The 23,036-nt window shown below is 32.1% G+C and overlaps 7 protein-coding genes across 7 annotated transcripts in view; 4 read left to right on the forward strand and 3 right to left on the reverse strand.

Annotated features, from left to right (window-relative positions):
- The window catches only part of LOC106103872 (elongation of very long chain fatty acids protein AAEL008004-like), a 4,042-nt gene extending 3,290 nt beyond the window's left edge, over positions 1–752 (forward strand). Inside the window, exons 5-6 of the mRNA XM_013283784.1 lie at positions 273–409; positions 541–752. Coding sequence (XP_013139238.1) covers positions 273–409; positions 541–714 — 311 coding nt within the window. The 3' untranslated portion in view covers positions 715–752. The remainder of the gene's footprint in view (positions 1–272; positions 410–540) is intronic.
- Positions 753–755: 3 nt separating this feature from the next.
- Positions 756–3,402, reverse strand: LOC106103869 (HSPB1-associated protein 1). Its single transcript, XM_013283781.1, has 6 exons — positions 2,944–3,402; positions 2,720–2,856; positions 2,289–2,413; positions 1,905–2,029; positions 1,727–1,837; positions 756–1,362 (listed from the first exon to the last, which is right to left on the reverse strand). The coding sequence occupies exons 1-6, from the start codon at positions 3,268–3,270 to the stop codon at positions 958–960; spliced, it is 1,230 nt and encodes a 409-aa protein (XP_013139235.1). The 5' UTR covers positions 3,271–3,402; the 3' UTR covers positions 756–957.
- Positions 3,403–3,707: 305 nt separating this feature from the next.
- Positions 3,708–4,979, forward strand: LOC106103862 (tRNA-specific adenosine deaminase 2). The gene is made up of 2 exons (XM_013283773.1): positions 3,708–3,795; positions 4,268–4,979. Exon 2 carries the CDS (start codon positions 4,331–4,333, stop codon positions 4,823–4,825), a length of 495 nt encoding a protein of 164 aa, XP_013139227.1. The 5' UTR covers positions 3,708–3,795; positions 4,268–4,330; the 3' UTR covers positions 4,826–4,979.
- Positions 4,980–6,449: 1,470 nt separating this feature from the next.
- Positions 6,450–8,543, reverse strand: LOC106103878. Its single transcript, XM_013283791.1, has one exon. It carries the CDS (start codon positions 8,350–8,352, stop codon positions 7,333–7,335), a length of 1,020 nt encoding a protein of 339 aa, XP_013139245.1. The 5' UTR covers positions 8,353–8,543; the 3' UTR covers positions 6,450–7,332.
- Positions 8,544–9,033: 490 nt separating this feature from the next.
- Positions 9,034–10,540, forward strand: LOC106103861 (trafficking protein particle complex subunit 6A). Its single transcript, XM_013283772.1, has 3 exons — positions 9,034–9,253; positions 9,348–9,611; positions 10,375–10,540. Exons 1-3 carry the CDS (start codon positions 9,167–9,169, stop codon positions 10,498–10,500), a joined length of 477 nt encoding a protein of 158 aa, XP_013139226.1. The 5' UTR covers positions 9,034–9,166; the 3' UTR covers positions 10,501–10,540.
- A 2,061-nt stretch (positions 10,541–12,601) lies between these two features.
- Positions 12,602–19,623, forward strand: LOC106103866 (DNA polymerase alpha subunit B). Its single transcript, XM_013283778.1, has 12 exons — positions 12,602–12,735; positions 12,887–13,112; positions 13,333–13,378; positions 14,763–14,830; positions 15,391–15,561; positions 16,332–16,455; positions 16,921–17,045; positions 17,380–17,513; positions 17,746–17,980; positions 18,239–18,442; positions 18,927–19,110; positions 19,463–19,623. The coding sequence occupies exons 1-12, from the start codon at positions 12,660–12,662 to the stop codon at positions 19,595–19,597; spliced, it is 1,728 nt and encodes a 575-aa protein (XP_013139232.1). The 5' UTR covers positions 12,602–12,659; the 3' UTR covers positions 19,598–19,623.
- On the reverse strand, positions 19,613–22,836 carry LOC106103867 (mitochondrial amidoxime-reducing component 1). Its single transcript, XM_013283779.1, has 8 exons — positions 22,557–22,836; positions 21,617–21,839; positions 21,068–21,212; positions 20,858–20,952; positions 20,629–20,743; positions 20,334–20,539; positions 19,886–19,960; positions 19,613–19,813 (listed from the first exon to the last, which is right to left on the reverse strand). The coding sequence occupies exons 1-8, from the start codon at positions 22,567–22,569 to the stop codon at positions 19,681–19,683; spliced, it is 1,005 nt and encodes a 334-aa protein (XP_013139233.1). The 5' UTR covers positions 22,570–22,836; the 3' UTR covers positions 19,613–19,680.
- Positions 22,837–23,036: the final 200 nt, after the last annotated feature.

Raw genomic sequence — 23,036 nt, forward strand, 5'->3', positions numbered from 1 at the left:
GAATATTTTGTTTTTGGTGTATTTTGTTTTGTTTTGTTTTTCGTGTATTTTGTTTGGAAGTCGGTTTTATTTTTTTATTAAAAAGTTTTTATTGAAATAACTCAAAAACTACCAGGCTCGTTTTAACAATTCTTTTACCGTTAGAAAGGTAATTTATCTGAAACATGGGCTATTTTTTTTAATTTCACGCGGGTGAATTCGCTACAGCTAATAACTGGTAATTTTATAATAAAAAAAATCAAACAAAATTCTACCATGTACTTGTTTAACAGGTGGGCATATGACGCTGTTAGTACCCATAAATTCATTTGTCCATATAATAATGTACACGTATTACTTGCTGACCGTTTGGGACGAGTCCTACAAGAGGTCCCTCTGGTGGAAGAAATATGTAACGCAGGTACAAATTGTAAGTATATTTAATTATTTATAAAACCGTTTGGAAAACGAAAAAATGTTTTTTTTTACTATTTCAGAGGATGGTGTACTTTATATATTATATAGTAATTTTCCCTTACAGTATATTTAATTTTGTTTCAGCTACAATTTACTCTGCTGCTGTTACATTTCAGTGCGCTAGTGGTGGCCAAGGATTGCTCCATACCGCGACAACCTGCATACATCCTTATACCACAAAACCTCTTCATGTTCCTCTTATTTAGTGAATTCTATTACAAAACTTATATTAAAAAGAAAAACACCAAGAGTATATGATAAGGATAATATTATAATGAAAAAAACAACATTTTAATAAATTGTAATTTATTTGCTCCCAGCATAATATAATACTTTTACTTATAGTAATTAAGTACGTTTTTTTTAATTTACTACGTCACATCACAGATGCATAAATCAGCAAAAAATATGTAACAAATACTAATAAAAAAAAATCACATATAGATATTGCCTATTTCTGTTATTTATGTCAGAATCTTTTATTACATAGATAAAATAAAATTAACCGAGACGTTCACACAAATTCTGCTTAACAAGTTCTATCACATTACTTTGACAGAACGCGTCTATGACAGCTTTTGTCAAATGAAGTTTGTCAGTGGCGCCCTCTATCTCGTCATCATCGATTTGTTTGCCATCATTAACAAACATCTTTATATTATCTTTTAATAAATCTATTAAATCGTTTGTATTTAACATTGTCGCTAATTCTAGCTTATTTTCTTTATTATCTAGTAATTTTTTTAAATCGATTTCGTCTTCTGCTTGTGACACTGTATCAGAGTCGATGTCACAAGTTCTCTGTCGTTTGACACGTCGTAGTTTCTTCTTATTGTCTAAATAAGTCTTAGCGACCGTGTCCAGTTGCAGAAATAGCACCGCTAAAGGTGTCTCCGATATATCATCCTGTGAATATCAAGTGTTACAACATTATATTCAATTTATTATAATATACATATTAAAAAGATAAATTAAAAGTCTATTTTCATTTTGTATTGTAAACAACAATACTGAAGCAATTTAGCACTACTTAAGAGAGCCTTTTGTTGCCTTTTCTGCTCCAGATTAAGTATCCATATGTTATAAATCTATGTTGATATCTTCTGATAAGTTTTCATACTACTTAATGTTTGAATATAGTAATTTTTATGATTTTCCTAACTGTTGCAAATTTGTTAGTTAAGTAATTTGGTGTAAAAGGAGAGACTTAGTTTATAAAATTCAACTGTGCACTTGAGTAAAGTGCATTTTTGCGGTAATATATACATACCTCATTTGGATTGACTAGAAGCTTAGCCGTTTCTTGAGGCAAGTCTTTACATAGTTGAGCTACTAAAATTTTAACCAATGCTTCAGAAACTTGGGTTGAGGTATCCTTTTCCTGAAAAAAAAAGAAGAAACCATTATTTTTAATTTTAATTACTATTACTAAGGTAAATAATACTTACATGTGGTAACCATATGTTAAGAGCAATATTGACATTGTCAATATTTTGTACATAATGCCACCAGCCTCTAGGCACTACTAAAGCATCTCCCGCTGACAACTCTACCAATCGAGCACCAGTCAAAGCTGTAAATGTAATTATGATTCCTTATATACAGTTACCTTATATACAATTTTACAAAATTATTGTACTGGAGAAAAAAAAATCAATATATGTGAAATTTTGTTTTAAAATTGAAGTTACAAATATTGACTATTACTACTGGATTTGTAACTTGAAATTCTTAAATGTACAAATGTTTGTTAAAGTTTTATTTAATAGTATGATATAAAGACATTCCTTTAATTTATTTAGATGAGTAGAATAAAAATATTTAAAACCTACCATTAAAACTATCTAAATTACTAGGACAGTAGAAATTCAGTTCACTGTACACACTGGATTCTTCATAAGGCACTCTGGTCGGCTTCAGGTTACCAGTCTCAGGAGGGAACAGTATCCAACGCTTTCTGAGAACAAAATTAACATGTTCACATAACAGAAACACTCTTCTGCTAAATTCACTTTCATACTATAAATTGTATTTACCCGAAAATTCATTTACACATTTTTAAATGAATTCAAGACAAAGATCTCCGACTTTTAGCATGCTTTTTTAAGATAAACTTAAAAAGTACTGAATAATGTTTAGTTTTGAAAAAAGTGGGACCAAATACCTAATATGCAACAGTCAAAAACAATCATGTAAATTGGATCATAGATCATAGCATAATCAAATTGAGATCTCAAATTTCAAGTTAATTAAAAATACTAACTTTCCATACAACTGTGTTATGATATTGTATCCATAAGTATCCTGGTGAGCTGGAGTATGTGCTCCTTTGCTTCCAATCCACAGAGTACTGTGTGAAGCATTTTTATCAGGATGTCCAAACTTTTTCCATGAGACCTCCTGAGGACATAATAATGTTATTCAGATATAGCAAATATGTGATATAGTAATCCTAATATTGACTGATAACTTAAGTAATTATTTTACCTTAATTAATTCATTATGTCCATTAAACCATTGCTGTAAATATTTATAATCAAAATACATCCACTCTTCACTCTCCTCTGCCTTACCAACAAACTCATGAAATGTCATTAACTTCTCGCTGCACATCCTTTCCCAGCAAGGACCCGTCGAAATGAAATTTCTCTTCATACAGCGGAAAGGCACCGCTTTGTCTCCAAAAATCGAAGACCATTTTTCCAAGTTCCACCAGCATAAAGGCCAGTCGTCAACAAATTGTCGTAAGATAAGTGGTACAGTAGTCTTTTTTATCAATTTTTTAATTATATCCTCGTTATGAATAGAAGCCATGTTATTACTGCAGTATGTTGCTATGTTGAATGCTATTAATATTACCGGTAATTAGTCACTATTTCATGAGATCATTCTTTTCGAGGTTCATAAGAAGTTTAAAATAATAAACATTTTGACAAAAAGTGACTTTTCTTGTCGTTGACATTGACATAAGCTTTTTTTTAATTTATGGACTGGTTTTGGTTTTGAGACATGTAACATTTAAGCCATTAACAAATATAGCCACCGATAATTTCGTTACAATTTATATTCCTTCGTATATAAGAGTGTATTTATAACAAAAAGGAGTTATTTCGCAAACAAATGAAGTCAAAAAAGTGTTATTTCGTGGTTTTTAGTGCTTAAATTAATTAGCTAAGACGTAAAGACCTGGCTCCAAAAAGGCAAATAAAAATATAAACTGTCAAGTATCTTTGTCTATTGTCTTTTGATTTCGTCTGTCAAACTGTCAACGACGCGTTGTAAATGTCTTGTTTATTTTAATTTTAAAACAAATTAAAACCACAACATGAATATACCTTTGTAAGTTAAAATTATATTACAATTATCGTCCGTGTATTCAGAGATGCATTTAAGTGTTCTTGGTAAAACTATAACCATTGTTATAAAACTGTTGAACTAAAAGTTTTACTTTTTGAAGCATGAAGCAATACTGTAATAATCTAAACATTTGGATGAAATGTACTTAAATTTGAATTTACTTGGGTAATATCTATACATGCTATAGCATGAGCTAATCAGTATTGAGTATTATTGTCAGAATACGAACCGTTGGCTAAAATCAAAACACTATTTTTTGTTTTATTAAATAAATGATACATAGTTTAGAATGTAATTATAATTATTGCAAGTCAATTTTAATAAATTAGTAGCAAAAATTACTCATATTAAAACCAAAGAATCTAGAAAAAATAATTATATTTAATACAGTTCAAATGTAAAAAAAAAAAACAAATTTGCATTTCAATATTTGAAAATTTCAATACAATTTCAGATATCAAAAATGGAAAGTCAAGCTATAATTCTCTCTTTGTGACCGGAGTCATAAAAAAATGTAATGATGGTTGAATTTATGAAAAGAGCTCTCGAATTAGCATCTGAGGCATTAGATGCACAAGAGGTGCCAGTAGGTTGTGTATTTACTATTGGTAATACAATTGTCGCTGAATCAAGAAATTGTGTTAATGTAACAAAAAATCCAACAAGACATGCTGAAATAAATTGTATTGACTTCATATTAGAGCATTGTAAAGCAAACAATATTGATTATAACACTTATTTTACAAATATAAGTGTTTATGTGACTGTGGAACCATGTATAATGTGTGCTGCAGCCTTGCAGAATTTAAAAGTCAAAGAAGTTGTTTATGGTTGTGCAAACGACAGATTTGGCGGGAAAACTGTTTTGGATGTAAGTGAATTCTATGTACAATATTACGAACTACGAGGTAACTTATTAGCATCAGAAGCAATGGCATTATTGAAGCAATTTTATAAAGGGACAAACCCAAATGTACCAGAATCAAAAGCTAAAAAGAAAAAGGATAATTAATAATTAATAGTTGTAAAAAAAATGTGTAATTTATTCCTATTGGAAGTTAAGTTCATTTTCATATGATATATCTGATATCTGATTTTATTATTTAAACAAAGCTATTCATTAAGGTGTTCCCAAATAGTGTAATAAATCCTGATAATATAAAATACTGTTACGTGTAAATATTCTTTGATAATTAGCTTTTTAATTTGTGACATGTTATATAATTTTGATACTCTTTGGATATAAAAACTGTAAGCGGTTACCATGGGAACGTGGGCTGTTAAGTCAGGGGAATAAAGAGAAATATAACTAACTTGGAATAAGTCGTTTTAATTCGCAACAATACATTGTTTATGAAAGGTGTAAATATTATTCCAATGAAAAATACATCTTCAACCTGTGTCCTAAATATTTAATTCTCAAACCAAAAGTTGATATACTGGGCATCTATACTAATATTATAAAGAGAAGAGATTTGTATTTTTGTATGTATTGAAATAACTCAAAAACTACTGAGCTGATATTAAAAATTCTTTCACCGTTAAAAAGGTAATTTATCTGTAACATAGGCTATGTTTTTTAATTTCACGCGGACGATGTCGCGAGCTACAGATAATTATTTATATTTTGTTATAATGTTGAGATTGTTAAAGGAACCTGTCCTCTCAATAAGTAGAATCCCACATTTGTAGTTGTTCAAATCTGGAAAAAGTATTTGTGGCTTGTATTAAATAATTCACATTGATTCATGTTTTGAAAATGACATTAATTTACCCTTATAATTTTGGTATATGAAAACAAAATGACTTCTAGGATATTTAATATATCTTTTAATCACATTGACTCAGTTGCCTATTAGAAATTACGCCTCCATTAAAATCAGAATTTAATAAGGGGACTCAGTAATAACCCTAATATAAATTCAACTTTATTCATTCTTACACTCTATATGTGAAACTACAAAACCCACCAATTTGAAAGAGCTTGGCGAATTTATGTGCCTTTAAAGTTTGCTTCTTGGGTTTTTATCTATGGATGTTATCTTCATCTTGCCTACCTTATTCTACTCCCGTATGATCGGCGCTTCTTAATCATGTCACCTTTCACACAATTCATTCATCTCTTTCTAGGTTTACCTCTACAGTTGTGCCCCTCCACGTTCATAACTAACATCCTTCATGTTACATGTCCATTTATCATTAATATAATTTTCTAGGTAATAAAAAGGCAACAATGTATTATATTAGTGTTATATTTCTTAAAACTTACAGAGAGACAAAAATTAAACTTAACTAAGGAATCAAACACTTATGTACATAACACCATTTGCATGACTATCAACAACTATATGTAAACAAAAGCAGCCAAGATAGGTTTATTAAACATTTCAGATATTGCATTCTCATCAACTGGAATGTCCTATTACAAAACTGATATAAATAATACTCCAGTTTCTCAGCCATACCTTACAACCATATGCATATGATCTATTAATTACATGCTTCAAATCAGACCTGTTAAAATTCTAAAAACTATTCAATCTATATTGTGTGCTGTTTATTTTTACTTATAAATATTCATAAAAACTTATCTAACATAAATCTTAAATAAATATAATCTTAAATTACATAAATAAACTTTTATGTGATGTTTTATCTTTAAGAAAATCATTATGCATATAAATGTGATGACATTATTCATGGAATTATTAAAGTTTTAAATGCATCTAATAAGCTTTCTTACAGTTGCTAACCATTTATAACTTTAAATATATGTTATCATACATCAACAACTTTTTTTTAGCTAAAATGGAAGGTCCATGTATGTATTTTAATTTTGTTCCTGCTATATTGATGAAAATATTGTCAACAAATTCTTAATCGGATAGAAAAGATGTAGCTGATTTCAACACATTTTTAACCTAAGTTGTCTTAAAATCCAGGTGAAATTTTAAAATTAATTATCATATACAATTTGGTTTTACAATAAGAATTAAAATATAGCAACAACAAACAATAACCACATTTAATGACTTAACAAACTAAAATATATTAACTTAATGGGTAATATTAATACATACAACTGTACAAATATAAAAGTGAGATCTATCCTTGGAATATATACACAATTTTAGAATAATTTAATATTACTACTGACAAAATATCCAAAAGGACATCACAGGAAAACAACTAAACCTAATAAATGAGATCTCACAATTACATTATTACAGTAAAAAACTATCCAAAATTTGTACAATAACAAGTCACTAAATATTTCAGGCAAGCAAATAAACACCTATATTATGCTCCATGTTCTTCCAATCGCAGACCTAAATCTTAGTGATTTATTATGGTTACCTTTTGGGCTGATTGTCCCATCAATCACTCAAACCTGTTTTTTTTTAGATTCTTTGTATGGATTTAATTGGCCCAATAGGAAAAATCCCATTGTCTCGATTGGTTGGTGGACCGATCGGCCCATCAGGTATTATCCCTTATTGTAAGCAAACATTCTCCACCCTATTCACTGGGGTTGTGATAACCATTAAGAACCGGAGAGCTTGATTGCAAGTCTTCAGTGTTCTCATGTATGCCATTTGTTTCAAGTTGATTTCCATTAGTAACAACTTCATTTGTAGATGGAGGATCAGTGCCAGGGGTATCACATCGGCTGGAATTGCTTGCGCTGTCGGAACTGGAGGAACTGTCGCTTTCCGAATCTTCACTTGTGGTAATGACCTGTAACTGATGAGTCAAATGATCATTTTCCAACTTCAACCTATCATTCACAACTTGGAGATCGCGAATTTGTTCGTCTTGCTCTTTAAGACGTTGCATCAGCTCCACCATAGAAGGCTCATCGGTAGAACAAGATGCAGAGGTCTCAGAGGTGTCTTGATCAGTCAGCATGCTTTCTCTATCGGTGTTAGAAGAATCTTTGTCCATTATGATAGTGGCATTATCCGATTCCGACTCCTTTAATTTATAACGCTCGGTTCTTTTAACAAGGTTATCATACTTAGTTTGTAGAACAAGGTATTCTTCGATCAACTCAGTTTTGGACATGTTATTTAAACGTTCACTTTGTGCGTCTTCGTACACGCTTGAGAATTCTTTAGTCAAATATTCTTCTTCATCTTCAGGTAAGGAATAGAAATAATTATCTTCGGAATCAACACTGAAGCTAGAATCGCGAGTACGCGCTGAAGGCGTTCTTAAATTATGGAAATTATTTTCTGGCTCCGGTTTATGAATTTCCATTAGAAACTGATTGTTGTTAAATGGTGCCTGAGTTTTAGACAAAACGATTTTACGAAATCTATTGTTTCTTTTAGATTGATCGTTCTTCCTACGTTCTTGCCAAGGAACTTTTGAAAACGGTTTCATAATTTTGCGTTTAGTTTTCCCGCGCCTTCTCTTCTTTTTGAAATTAGTTTCATGCTTTGGTTTCGATGCCTCAACTATAGGTGGCGCTTCTACCACTAAAAGTGGTCGGGCAAGATCGCCATCTTTTATTTCTGCGATGTTATTTACATCCATTGTAATTATGTTCCGAAAAATCAGATTTTAACTTTGTTTTAAGCAAATCTCACTTGATCACTAAAATTACAACTTATTTAAATCACAATAGTCAATAAGAATTTAAACTGGTATTAACTGCAGACAAGAGCCACAATCCCGACAGCAGCGAAATCGCCATCTTCCTTTTATATTTTATCCATATCCATAGGTATACGATGTTTATATAGCAGAAACGAAACATCATCAAACATGTTGACAAAGTTACATAAAGTGTTACCTTAAAATGACAATAATTATGCCTATAACGTTTAGTAATTTTTACAACATGTATGTAATTACTAGTTTATTTTTCGCAACCATTTTATACAATTTATTGCGATATTTCTCTACTTACTAAATATTGCGATCAACTTCTCCCAGAACAATTAAGATATAAAGATATGTTGGAAGAGCTAATACTACATTTAACATATTGAGGTAATTTAAAAGCGATCTGTTTATATTTGAAAAGAACAAGTGAGGCGTTTTTTCTTGTTTCACCGTCCCTTTCGACGCCTACTAGTCGAGCGACTTCATTTAAGGTGGCAATATTTAAGATGTCTATTTGTCTATAGTTTATACCAGTTGACAAGTTGTCATTGTTATTATTGCTGGTCAAATTTTATTAATGTCAAAGTAAACTATGTATTGATTTATTAACATTAAATTAAATTTCAAATCCATATTTTAAATTAAAGCAAAGATATCAGATTTTAGACTTATTTATTTTTACTCAAAAAATATAAAAACAAGAACACGGTGTTCATCTAAATATTACAAGGTGCATTAAATAATGGCTGATGACATTGTGTTTGAATTGTTACATTCAGAAATAATAAATTACGTTTTAGAAAATTCAAAAACTACAAATGGCAGTAAAGTAAGTAGTTAAACTAAACATTAAGTCATAATTCATTAGAATATGATAATTTTTCTTGCATTTACTTTTTATAAATGCCATTATATTTTTGTAGGAGGTAGATTTGTCTCTTGTTGAGTATATAGGTTTTGCTGCTGGTTATAAAATAATGGAGAGGCTAACTAGAGAATGGCCGAGATTCAAAGATGAATTAGACACAATGAAGTTCATATGCACAGATTTCTGGACTTGCATATATAAAAAACAGATTGATAACCTGCGCACTAACCATCAGGGGGTTTATGTACTGCAGGACAATGCTTTTCGTTTTCTCACAAACTTCTCAAACAGTCAACAGTACTTAGAGTATGCACCAAGGGTAAGATAGATTTCTTTATTAACACACAAGCTGTTGCCCTGGTCTTCATCCGCGTGGTATTAGATAACATACCTACTATATAAATTACAAAAAGCTATATATCCCTCGGGAACCGGACATTTTTTGGGGATGAAGCTTATCCCATGTGTTCTCCAGACTTTGTTTTATATCTGCCTGTTTTATTTCTTTGCCAAATTTCAATAAGACATGTTGAACCGTTGCAGAATGATCAGTAAACATTAAAAAAATTATTGAATCCCATGGGAACCGTAACTATTCCCGGGATAAAAGTAACCTATGTGTTCTTCCAGACTATGCTCTAAACCTGTGCCGAATTTCATGGAGATCCATTCAGCCGTTTAGGCTACAAACGCTTACAAACATCCATCCATCTATCCATCTAAACTTTCGCATTTATAATATTAATAAGATTTATTGCTACTGATTTATCTTGAAATTTTACTTTTAAACAAGTTTGCCAGGAATATACTAATATTTGACAATAATAAATGAAGATATGTAGTCTATATATTGCTGTAAAAGGACAACTATTGTAAATCTTAGTATTTTTCTGATGGTTTGTGCTTTCATAATGTGTATCAATTAAATGAATATAGATTACATTAGATTTTGTATTATTACTATAAAAATTTAAATCCTAGGATTTGGTATTTTACAGTAACATGTACTTCATAAATATTTCCTGTTTAGTTTTTAACCCATAGGAAATATTCCCATAATATACTTATGTAATTTTTTTCAGTATGTTGCCTACACATGTGGACTTATAAGAGGAGGGCTGGCCAACTTATGTATAAACAGTGTGGTAACTGCAGAGGTGCAGTCAATGCCGTCATGTAAATTTCACATACATGTTCAAAGAACTTAGATTATATTGTTAAAGTATAATAAAATTATTTATCTGTAAACACATCTTTAAATCTGATCTTTAAAACTCTTCTTTAAAATGTAGTGTTTACTTTTATTAGAATTATATAAAAATTATATAAGGAAAATAAAAATTATTCAAGTAATTTATTTATTTCCGTTTCAAAGTCCAAAAGTTATGAAATAAAAATTAAATTCAACAAGTGGGATTTTTCCACGAAGATGGTTTTGCTTGATTGAAGTAAACTATGAAATTCATAAGAAGACCTAAACAGCACAAGGTGATAGTGGTGGTATACAGAAATCTATCATAAAAGCCACCTTTAAGCCAGATTGGCTTTCCATCTTGAACCTGCAATTTGTTAGGAATATAAGTTCATCTTTAAACTAAAGTTGCCAGTGTAATACATTAGAATATAGATAATAAATCATTTTTGATAAAAATGGAATGTGTCAGGCAGGTATTTAATCAACACAGATATAGTAAAACAAAAATGAAAGAATTTATGCTTTGCTTCTACTCAACCTTTTGTACCAAAGGCAAATGCCTACATCCTATATGTTCATATTATATGTTATCCTATATGTTACAGTGGTTTACAGTGGTAGTGCCCGCTTTAACATCTTAGCACGAATGGTGGAACGGTGCAATACTACGACCACACAGAAAACAGGCGTGAAATGGAAGTAATTCCGTGTTTCATCTGAGGAGTGTAGTGCCGGAGGCCTAATTTAAGTCCCTTTCTCTTTACCATCCTTTTCTTATAAGAGGATGCGAAGGGGAAGTGGATTTGACGGTGGAGGAGATGCATAGGAAGAGGAAATATCCTCTTTATGTGCGTCTCCTCCTCTGTCGGATAAGGGTAGGCAACGCATCTGCGATCGCATTTTGGCGGAATCAGGTGGCCGCTTGCTCGTTTGCCACCTTATTTTAAAAAAAAATGTTATAGAACTTGCTAAAATAAATACATATACATACACCGACCTATGTTAAGTGCGAATATGTAAATGAATTAAATATGTACCTGAAATTTGGCTTGCAATGTTTTCTTTTTTACAAGAGTTTGACAATTATTTATTCTGCTAGTAGAAATAAATCTAGCAGAATATATCAAGTTCTGTAAAAGAAATATCAATTTTTAAGTATCGACCAATCCGGCTCGAGGGACCTTCTTATGTTCTTGATGTTTAATTTTAGTTGGCTGTAGCTACGCTGGTAGAAATCGGGAAGCTTACTCCGATATTAAATACACTGTTGCGCTGAATTCTTCGCCTTTATTAAGCACACCTGAAGTCCAAATAGACTTAGCGGTAGTCGGAAAGAGAATACGGGTGTTGTCAATCATTATTTATTTTTATTGGTGCTGCCAACTGTTACCCAAAGGAAAATCTTTGCGAGGAATTACCTATGGACTAAAAATGTAAAGAGAAGCAGTAAAAACGGCTACAAAATCCTGCATAAAATGAGTTTTTAAAAGAAAAATTAACTTACTGTAATTGTACATAATTGTAAAATAAAGTACTCCTAACATCTATAAAGAATAATAATATTGTTAAATAATAAAAAGACTCGCCTTATTAAAAAACACCATTCTTTACGATGTAGATTTTACTTTTAAAAGTGTTTAATTTTATGCGAAAGATTTCTATAACAAACGTCAAACCAATTTTTTTTATTTATTAATATTACTCTTCTTATTTTTAATTGTTCAATATACCAAACAGGATGGTTATTATTAAATTCTCAGCTGCCTATTATACTGCCCATACCAACAATTTGTCTAAAAGACATCTTTTAAAATGATAAAACGAATTTCGTACCTAATATGGATCTAAATTATGCCAAACGAACTTCTTACTACTTAGTAAGCATAATTGATAAAGATGTGCTTACATCTTTAGGCATATAGAATGTTTAATTTACTTCCATAATATTCCATCATGGAATGCGCGGTTAAAACAAGAAATCTAATAGGTATTTATGAAATAAGATATAGCGGCAAATCTGTTGTATTCTATTTTAAATCAGTATTATGGCCGTTAAAATTATAATTTTGTCTATGCCCAAACTTTTCGCGTTCCTATAGTTTTTGATTGGCGGTTTTACTTCCTTCGTGCTTCCTTTCCGTCATTCGCTCCGCTCTTTCAATTTTACAGAAAATGGCTACCGAAGAGTTGGTGACTGAGCAATTTCAATTTTTAGGAATAGATGTACAGAAAGAAGTATTAACAAAATGTGAGTAAACTAGTATTCACCTATGGATAGTCAACCTAGAAGTCTCCTAGAATATTAAAATCCAACTTTTAATAAAAGTTAGTTTTGTTTGTAAAACTTCAACGCTAAGAAATTAATGTTCAAGGTTGTTTCTTTATTCATGTCTTACAAGGTGTAAGTTTGTGTGAAGAATATAACGTAGACGCTGAAACTTTTATTGAGCAATGGATGGCGTTCAGTTTAACTCACTTAAATGGGTGTCCGCCTACTTTGGAGAACTTGAAATTACTTGAGAAAAAGGAATTTTCCAAAGCAACAAGTAGGCCCAACGCTGTCGCTAATGATGCGGCAAGTACCGGCTCAAGTTTGACGGTTTATGGGGCGCAAGTTTCTACTCAGTATCCTTTTTATGATTAATGTCCACGTGTTATTATGTTTAAATTTATTTTTATGCGACTTTTAAAAGTTTGTATATTTGGCGACTTACGAAAATCACGCATCGATAACTTTCAAAACTTTTACTTAGAGGTTATGTTGTGATATTGTTTTATCTCTTGTTATTTGAATCATTACAATGATACCTTTTACTAGAATTGCGAATGTATCCTTAACAAACAGGCCAGATAACGAAGTGCTCTCGGATTATATGACGACAACTCCAAAGGTAACTTTTTATACATTATAATTAATTATTGTGTGCCTACTAATTTAAATGAGTATTTTTCTTGTAATATACTAGGCTTTCAAGAAAACATAATCTGTTTGTGTTGAATGGGTATATGTCTAGTAGCACAGTATTTCCAACCTGTGACTAGATCTACACTCATTGAGTACATGCAGAATTATCAACCAAAGAACAAATACAAGAAGCTATGAAGAACCATACAATTACATGCAACTTTCTACCTTTCATATTCAGTAGGTTTATTATGATGCAAGGAATGCTAATACAGAGTTGGGGTAAACAAACTGGAGCTTAATAATATTCAAGTTGAAATTTTGTGATTATGTACTTAGTAATGTTTTAGTATAGAGAATGTTTATTTACGTATTTTTAATAGGTCCTACATAAAGATTTGTTTATAATGTAAATTTTATAGGACTAGAACTATTCTTATGTTTAAAGAAGGTCCAAGCAACATAACAGACAATAGGTAGCTGAAACATAAAACTCACTTTTTTATAAGTTAATTGTAAAAAATATCAAAATTACCTATGTAGCAGTCATGGTTTTCTTTTTAAATTGTGAATTAGATTTTTCCAGTAAAATAAAACATTTTTTTCAGGTTCGTTTTGTGCGTCTTGACTTGATGATATTTGTGGGCGAGTTTGCTTCTGGTTCATGTCTTTATAAATCATGACTAGATCCATACTCGTCTGCAGCCATCAACTCATTCAACACTGATCATGTTAAAACATTGAATGCCACCAAGGGTCCTATAACACATACCATAGTGAGCAGTGCAGATTTTTATCTTAAATAAACTTGAGTTTTACATGTCCTCAATGCTTGCTCTTGTTAAAATTTAAACTTGTTCTTATTTGTATGATCGCTTAATTTTATTTATTATAAAAATCTGCTGTGTTCTTTGTCCAGTCTGAATGGAATCCTAGATAGTAAAGTGGACTTGCAGAGTCATTTCACTGAATCAGTTAAATGTTAGTTTTTAAAATTCTATAGACAGGCATCTAAGACTAGATTGTGACAAAGATATAAAATGTATCACTTTGTGTACTTAATTTTAACTATATGAAGACTTTTATGATTTCTGGTATTAAAAAGTGAAATTATTTTCGTGTTATTTAAATATTTTATCTATTACTATATTTTATATTAACAGTTTGTACCATTAGTTGCACTTGAATTTACGTTATTGATTATTATGAATTATAGTCATAAAAGTTAAAAAGTAGTTTTTGTAAAGAATTGTAATTTACTTATAATTCAAGTTGTAACTTGTTTTATAGTTCTACCTACAATAACAATATGGTTGTTTTTGTGATAGATTCAATGAAATATCACAATTATTGATAATTTTAAATTCCAGAGAGTAAAGATAGAAACAGAAGTGGTAACAACCCAAGAGTTACAACCAGCTACATACTCACCTGTTGTGTAAGTACTTTAACATAAAAAGGACTTAACAGTAAAACTATTTACTTTAGAATATGTTAAGAATTTCCTTGTAAAGAGATACGATAACTTTTTACAATCATTTAAAACGCCCAATCAGTGTTATTATTAAAAATAACAATTACGACTGCCACAATATATTGCCGTTTTCCTTCCCATATCAATATTGTTTGTGGTAAACCACTATCTGTACTCAAACACTAATATACCTTCTCTCTCTTTCCCAAGGTATTGAACAAATACAAGTTAAATGAAAATCTCATTAGCAATATGTATTTGTACCCTTCTTTATAACAGGTTTATTTCCTTAGGTAGGCAAATAGATTTTGTCTCAGTTAATAAACTAAATGCAAATACTAAAATTAAAGTTTTGATTCTTTATCCATAAGTTTTATTTTCTTATGATCTATCGTTTTTCGTACTAACTGCAATGTATCTAATATAAGTATAATTAAATGCAAAAATTGACAAAATACCAAATAAAGTTAAAAGGTTCTCTGACATGAAAGAAGTTACTTTAAGATAATTGTTAAATATTTTAGCGGCAATTCGGCTAAATACGCATCGAGGACAAACCCGGGAACAGTTGTCCATTCATTTGGTGAAGATAAGCTCCTACAAACGCTCGCGAAATCAAACGGACCTAATGATCTATTGGACCTCTGTATTACTCAAGTGCCTAACGAAGATGGTGACATTTATACAAAAGCTATGTAAGTATAACATGCAATTGATAACTTGCGTGCACTCAATATTGTAGAATTCCACTGCAGTGATACTTTTCTTACCTACGATCTGACACCCGCAAACTTCGTTAGCGCAAATTTGGATCACCCGTTACGCCATTTTGAAAGCGCAGTATTTAAAAAAAGTAGCCTATAATTATAGGCTACTTTTCTTCTCCAACTGACAAAAAAAATTAAATGAGATTTTCGTTATCAGTAACGCAAATACATCATCTTCCCGAAATCGGGAATTTTCCTTTTGATATTACAGACACTCCAATTTTATTATATGTATAGATGTAGTTGGTGCTTCTTCAATGAGAAAGTAAGGGATAACAATATGTAGTAAGTCACTATAGAGACCTACTATTAGATTACGATGCAGGTTGTTGCCTCATAATGTCGATCCAACTAAAATTTAGTACTATATTTTGCTTGCGACTTCGTCCGAGCGGAACTAGAAAAAACTTGATTACTAGCCTTTATGTTCTTTCAGACTATGTTCTCAATCTATGCCTAATTTATTTGAGACCAGTTCAGCCTTTTCGGCGACAGACCCCTCTAAACATCCATCGATCTATCTAAACTTTCGCGCCAACGTTAACGCACAGCCTAAACTACTGGATCTAGAGACTTGTCTATACTAAATTATAAGATTAAAATGTATACCTTTCACACTAGAGTCATTTAATGGTCATTTTCATAGGCACAATTAAGTTGTTATTATCTAATATTTTTAGAACCTATGTTTTTTTTAGGTTTGGTTTCGAGCTGTTACATGAAAAAGCATCTACATTTGATAACCATATCCAATATGTCTCACAATGTATCCTGAAGAAAGCCAACCTCACAGAAACTACCTCAGTGAGACATAAATCACAGGCAAGTGCTTATCTTATAGAAAGTTGTATAAGAGCTTTAATTAAACTTTGTATTTTGAACAACATCATTAGAAAATAATGTAAGTAAGGGTGTTGCCAGGGTTTTTTTTAAACCCCTGAGGGTGCCCCAAAATAACCTACTGCTATTGCTGAAGCAGCAACTTATGTACCTAGGATAATATTATCTTGTTAAAAATTTAATATGTACAATGTATGCACAAATCAAGTTGCTAGAAATAACCTAATTTTATAATTTTTTAATGCTACTTACAGTAGTGTTATATACAACCAATAGAAGATTTACCGCTAAATACATTAACAACAAGTATCCTTTTTTTAAATTATTATTAAACTCTGGGGGTTTTCACAACTTTCACAACATTCCTGAGGTGCCCTTTTGTCCTGTGCATTTAGTGATCTCTCCACGCCCTAAATGTATAGAATATAATGTATGTAATAATTTTAGACAGAAGTGTTAGTAGCGGGGCGTATAGAATGCGACGCGGATGCCAGACTGAACGCCAAGAGTGTCATACTGCAAGGCACGTGGCAGGACTCCCTCAGCCAAGCTGTTACTGTTGATATGGACAAGTGAGATATTCCATCATACATAGTAATATAATCTTTAAATAATTTAAATTATAAATAACAATAGGTATATTATCTGTAACATTGCACAATTCCCCGAAGAAAGTTTACATTTTCATTAAATAAATAAAAACAAATCAATGTATATTTGTCTTTTTTCCTAAATCATGGGCCAGATTATGTTGAAATTTTAGGATGCTTGAAAATATGTATGCTCAAAAAAATATTAGGTTCAGTGAAACCTTTTGGTGCAGTGAATATTTATATTTCTTTTAATGTGTTTTGACATTATTTTAATCGTACAATAGACTGATAAAACTGAACTGGTCGTAAACAGTTTGAAGCAATATTCGCTGTTCCCCGGCCAAGTGGTGGTGATGCGCGGCATCAACCCGCGCGGCGACAGGTTCCTGCCCAACCAGGTGTACTGCGACGCCGCTCACCACAAAACCGATATCAATACTTTAAAAGGTCAATCAAATTTTACATTACCCATTACAATATACCTGCTGCAATTAATTAAAAAAAATAAACAATGAATACTACTTAATATTACAGAGATTAGATAACAATTAGTACATTTTTAGTTAAATTTGGATTTGGATTTATAAATTAGATATTAATTCATTATTAACCTAAGACTTTCTACTTTTTTTATAGCAAAAATAGATTATTAATATTGGTTAATAATTTCCTTTTCTAGGTCCATTATCAATGTTAGTGGTGGCTGGACCATATACTACATCAGATAATATGAGTTATGAGCCTTTAAAGAATTTTATAACATACGTGAGTAACCACAGACCACATCTGGTGATAATGACGGGGCCATTCATGGACTGTGATCACACAAAAGTGAAGGACAACACAATGGCTGAAACATATAAGAGTTTCTTTGACAAATTAATGGATAGTTTAGGAGAATTGACGACAACAAGGTGAGATTATTATTAAATTGTGATAAATTTATGACAGCCTTAATTTAACCAAAAATTTAATCTATGCAAAAAATTATTGCATCTTTCTTGTGTCTATGTTATATTCTATACTCAAAAACTACTGGGCTGATTTCAAAAATTCTTTCATCATTAAAAGCATTATCAGTCAGCGACATAGGCTGTTTTTTACTATTTTTTAATTTCACGTGATCGAAGCTGCGAGCAACAGCTAGTTATCAATATGATGTGATTTTTCAGCCCATTGACAAAAGTATACATAGTGTCGAGCTCCAGGGACGTGTTTCACGTGAACATGTACCCCACGCCGCCGTACTGCGCCCGCAAGCGACACGCCAACGTACACTTCCTGCCCGACCCCTGCACACTCAACGTCGGCGGTCTCCTCGTCGGCGTCACCAGCACTGATGTACTAATGCACATCAGCCAAGAGGAAATATCATTGTGAGTTTGTTATAATGTTAGGAATAATGGGGGTAGTTTTATAAAACACTTGCAAGGAGTGGCACAGCCCTCAGTCGCTCAGTACCTTTCGAGTCGTAACCACGGAACGTTCGATATCTTTTGCGTTGTTATTTCTAAAGAAATTAACAAATATTGTTGGTACAGCCAATCGTCTATATTTTTTTTAAAATCATTGGTATCAAAATATCTAAAAGTATTATAAATGTGAAAATTTGGATGGATGTTTGTTACTATTGCTTTTAAAACGATTTACTGGATCTCAATGGAATTTGATGTAGAATATTTTGTTGAAGAAGACATTCTCTTGACCATTCTCATGACCAAGGGCAGAAATTATGAAAAATATTCTTTTGCAGAGACATTGCAAATATTGGTAGAGGAAAAAAATTATTACCCGGTTTTCATATACCTAGAAAATTTTCGTGATGAATTTAAAAATTATTTAATACTTTTGTCTCCTCAGTGGTATGGGTGGGGACAAGCTCGCTCGTTTAGCAAATCACGTGCTGAGTCAGCAGTCGTACTACCCACTGTGTCCGGCGCCGGCCGCGCTCTGCCTCGACGCGGCGCTGTGGGCGGCGCACGCGCAGCTGCCCGCGGCGCCGCACATACTGCTGCTGCCATCTAACTTCAGATATTTCATTAAGGTGCACTATGACAAATATCCACAAAATAACGAAGCCCTATTATAGTAACACTTTTGACGTATGGATGGATGTTTATTAGGTACCTCCGGAATAACTGTACAGATAATTATGAAATTTGGCACATATCGTGAGCAGTATTCAAAATGTATATTTTATAAGACAAGCATTTAAAGGTTTTAAATTTAAATTTAAAATTACTTTGCTTTTAGTTGTAAAATTTTGAAAAATGTCATTTTTCTATGTATGTGTATGAAAAAACAGATAGACTACTCGCTTTGTCTTTTTTTTTATTGATTTTGACTCCGGTGATAATAAATTAAATGTATAGTAAGTAATGATATATTGTCCGTAGGATGTGAATGGCTGCGTGGTTGTGAACCCTGAACATCTGACAAAAGGCACCGGCGGCGGCACATTCTCAAGAATTCTTGTCACCGACAGCGGAGATTTCCCGAAAAACATCGCCGCACAAATTGTACGAATTTAAGGAAATAAATAACACTTTTTTAAAAACATATTTTATTTTCCAAAAAAAAATACCCTTTACATGAAATATCAAAATTTAAAACATCATTGTGGGATGTAAATAGGATCGTTCAAAGACACGAGGCGGCCGGGCTCCGACCGAAGTGACATCTGAATGCCCATACGCGGAGAGCTGCCTGTTGCCTTCCGTTCCTCGGGATCTATTACTTGTCGGTATCTAAAATGAAAGAGAATTTTTTTTTTTCGAAATAAACATTCAAATACTGAACAAGTTCTCAAAACCGCTTACGATTTCAATGTCTCTAAAGGCTCCGTTTTCGAGTTACGCACGCCGGTCTCCGGATCTATAGTAGTTAATATGCATCTGAAAAAAAAACAAATTACAATAGTATAGCAATACAAAATACATGCTTATAAAACAACTTATCTAGTGACCACTAAATCCGATAAGAGTTCACTCACGTTATAAATGTGCATTTCGTGTGGATAAACAACTTTCGTAGACGATAAAATGCAAAGGTGCGTACACATTCCATCGTTCAAGCTGCGCATTAGTCAGATTTAGACTTACCTTTATCTTTATAAAATTACTAGCTGTTGCTCGCGACTTCGTCCGCGTAAATTTAAAAAATAAGTCAGACCAGTAGTTTTTGAGTTACTTCAATACATACAAAAATACAAATCTTTCCTCTTTTTAATATTAGTATAGATGGAGTTAAACTGAATACTTGTCTCACCTAGTGCATGGTTTTATTATTTCAAAAACGTTTTCACCGATCTTCACGTATTTCCAATTATCCTCGGCGTACGGTTCCGCGCCGGAAAGGACAAAATTCGGTCTGAAGTTAAGAGCAGTCACCTGACAATCTTTCAAACGGCTGTTCAATTCGTTAACCGATGCTTCATTGATTAAATTAAAAGGTACTTCGTCTGGTAAAGCGCCCTAAAACATATAAAAAGAAGATAGTTAAAAACAAACAAAATCCTGGGAGTATAACAAGATACTTTAAACAGCTGTGATATGATCATTACCGTATCATTTTTGGTGAACTTGTAGTAACTATTTGGAACACCAGTTGCAATCTCACGACACTTCTGTGAGGCGTAATACACCAGCCTAAAGTTATCCCCGGAACGATTTAATAACCTAGAAGTGTGAAAAGTTGAAAAAACCGGCCTTTTAAATTTAAACTAAATTGCGTTGGTCTTTTCTTAGCTTCTTTTTTTATGAATTACGCTATTTTTTAAAATTTTAATTTACCTCGAGAACCATTCACTGGGTTCAAAGCCACAATCATAGACTGGGACCGTAGTGCCCCAAACCTTGGCAGTTTTTGCTGTCTTCATTTGTATAATCTAAAGACAAGAGTTAATTAATTATACCGTAATATTATTACTTTGTGGTCTTTCTAAACTCTACCGTCCGTCTTTATTAATCTCGAGAAAGAACTTAATATTAAGTAATATTTACTTCTGCCAAGTTAACGTGCAATGGCTCCATGTCGACGTGCTTCAAGCTGAGCACGGAACTCTTCACTTGGGGATGCACCAGCAGCAGCTCAGGGTATCCGCGCGCCGTTATAAAGTTATACTTGTCGTCTACTACCATCAGCACTCTGACAAAATGAAAAAAAAAACAAGTAGCTGCCAGTATCTTTTATGTTATGGTGAATATCAAAAAGCTTAAGAATGCTACACACGTTAAAGCTATGCAATTTAAACTGAAAGGGGACTAATATGGAAACTTTTAAAGAAAACGAAGGGTTTGGCAAAATGTTCGTAATGTACATTAGCCGGTAATACATTAATAGTTATTTCATTATTCATTCATCACCTTATACTACTCCGGGAGGTGCACAGGGTTTTTGTCCAAATAACTCTACCATCCGTCATCTCAGTCACCACTCCCTTCTTGGTCATATCACCTTTCACGCAATACATCCATCTCTTTCTCGATCTACCTCTACCGGCTAATGTAATCTAATCTAATTATATTGTAAATGTAATCATTTAAAATGACCTGTCTCTTAGCCATCCATCTTTCGGACCCAGTGTACTGCATTCCACCTTGTTCAAAAGTACTGGTCCGCAAGATTTAATAGGGTACACATAAATGTCCTTGAGTGTACCGACTTGTTTCCATTGTTCAGGCAACTTGGGTTTCCTTGTCTCCTTATAAACATTGTAAGCGTAGTACGCTGCTCCGAGAGCGCATGCTGTTGCCGCTGCGGTCACTAGAGGACCTGAAAGTTGAAGTCATAAATAACGTATTCGATTGAGTTTCGATAACGAAGTTAATCAGCAGGAGGAACTAAGAGGTTATCAATTTATTGCGTTAATTATTATTATCTTTGTAAACAAGACTGCTTGTTCTCAATAAATTATAATAGATTGCATACCAGATGCATATTACTGGTAATATAAATTTCTGAATGCGTTTGTACTAGAAGTCTACAATTGATTCTAACAATATTGTCTCTTAATTTTCTCTACGATATGTATTATTAAGTACATGTGGTAGTCACGTATTAACGTTAAACATTATGCAATCAAACCAATCGCTGTAACTAAGACTTTGGTTTATTTTTCGTTTTTATTTACTTTAATAATAATGTATAGAAATGCAAAAATTAGCCTATTGGATTTCATCGAAAATTGTGGGTAAATAGAAAAATCATAAGTATAAAAAAATATATTGAAAAAATAACCATCGCAAAACGTAATTAATGCACTTATACTTTTTTAAATGTTTTATTTGATGTTGCGTACTACAACTGTGTACTTTAATGTTATTTTAATTGCTTCAAGGTCAATTCCTCAATTACAAGCACAAATAAAACATATTATATGAGAACATTCCTTCTGAGTCAGTAGGAAAAAGTTAGTTTAACTTTATTACAACTTTACTTTTCTTAAAACAACTTTAAGATAATAATTAAAAATAAAATAATCGTGCTTACCTTTATCAGTCATGATATAAAGCAGTCGGACGACTATATCTTTGCTACGCTACGTATTGAATACAAATCACCAATGCGCAAAAACAAATTAAATATCTGCCAATAAGGTTGCAATTACACTGTTCTCCTACAAATTGAAAATAAAATGTTGTCAATATTTGTACGAGCTCTGAGGACCCACACGACCATTTAAGAGAAAGAATTCGTATCAAAGTCGACTTTGTATGAAATTTATGCAGCGCCTTTATCGGGCTTTAAAGTAACTAAGAAACTTGCGCGAGCATAATACATAACAAACAATTTTTTTAAGTCCGATATTAGCGCTGCACAAATCTCATACAAGAGTATCGATGAAGATGCAAATACTTTCGTCAAAAGTTTCGTGCTGGGTCTCTATCTGATGATAAATGTATAACGTACAGACACAAATCATATTAAAAATCATATTAAATCAATACTTTACATAAAACGAATACGAAT

This window comes from Papilio polytes, unplaced genomic scaffold (assembly GCF_000836215.1).
Source record: "Papilio polytes unplaced genomic scaffold, Ppol_1.0 DF823699.1, whole genome shotgun sequence".
In the NCBI taxonomy this organism is placed as follows: Eukaryota; Metazoa; Arthropoda; class Insecta; order Lepidoptera; family Papilionidae; genus Papilio; species Papilio polytes.

What these genes read in the sequence shown, in the direction of transcription:
- LOC106103869 (XM_013283781.1), bottom strand. Translation starts at nt 3,270, where the DNA reads ATGGCTTCTATTCATAACGAGGATATAATTAAAAAATTGATAAAAAAG. An exon ending in TTAACATATGGTTACCACAT is followed by an intron (nt 1,838 to 1,904) that starts GTAAGTATTATT and finishes TTTTTTTTTCAG; the next exon opens with GAAAAGGATACCTCAACCCA. An exon ending in TTCTAGTCAATCCAAATGAG is followed by an intron (nt 1,363 to 1,726) that starts GTATGTATATAT and finishes TGATATTCACAG; the next exon opens with GATGATATATCGGAGACACC.
- LOC106103862 (XM_013283773.1), top strand. Translation starts at nt 4,331, where the DNA reads ATGATGGTTGAATTTATGAAAAGAGCTCTCGAATTAGCATCTGAGGCA.
- LOC106103878 (XM_013283791.1), bottom strand. Translation starts at nt 8,352, where the DNA reads ATGGATGTAAATAACATCGCAGAAATAAAAGATGGCGATCTTGCCCGA.
- LOC106103861 (XM_013283772.1), top strand. Translation starts at nt 9,167, where the DNA reads ATGGCTGATGACATTGTGTTTGAATTGTTACATTCAGAAATAATAAAT. An exon ending in AAACTACAAATGGCAGTAAA is followed by an intron (nt 9,254 to 9,347) that starts GTAAGTAGTTAA and finishes ATATTTTTGTAG; the next exon opens with GAGGTAGATTTGTCTCTTGT. An exon ending in ACTTAGAGTATGCACCAAGG is followed by an intron (nt 9,612 to 10,374) that starts GTAAGATAGATT and finishes AATTTTTTTCAG; the next exon opens with TATGTTGCCTACACATGTGG.
- LOC106103866 (XM_013283778.1), top strand. Translation starts at nt 12,660, where the DNA reads ATGGCTACCGAAGAGTTGGTGACTGAGCAATTTCAATTTTTAGGAATA. An exon ending in CAGTGAGACATAAATCACAG is followed by an intron (nt 16,456 to 16,920) that starts GCAAGTGCTTAT and finishes TAATAATTTTAG; the next exon opens with ACAGAAGTGTTAGTAGCGGG. An exon ending in GGAGAATTGACGACAACAAG is followed by an intron (nt 17,981 to 18,238) that starts GTGAGATTATTA and finishes GTGATTTTTCAG; the next exon opens with CCCATTGACAAAAGTATACA.
- LOC106103867 (XM_013283779.1), bottom strand. An exon ending in AGTTCACCAAAAATGATACG is followed by an intron (nt 20,540 to 20,628) that starts GTAATGATCATA and finishes TATATGTTTTAG; the next exon opens with GGCGCTTTACCAGACGAAGT. An exon ending in CCTTTAGAGACATTGAAATC is followed by an intron (nt 19,814 to 19,885) that starts GTAAGCGGTTTT and finishes CTTTCATTTTAG; the next exon opens with ATACCGACAAGTAATAGATC.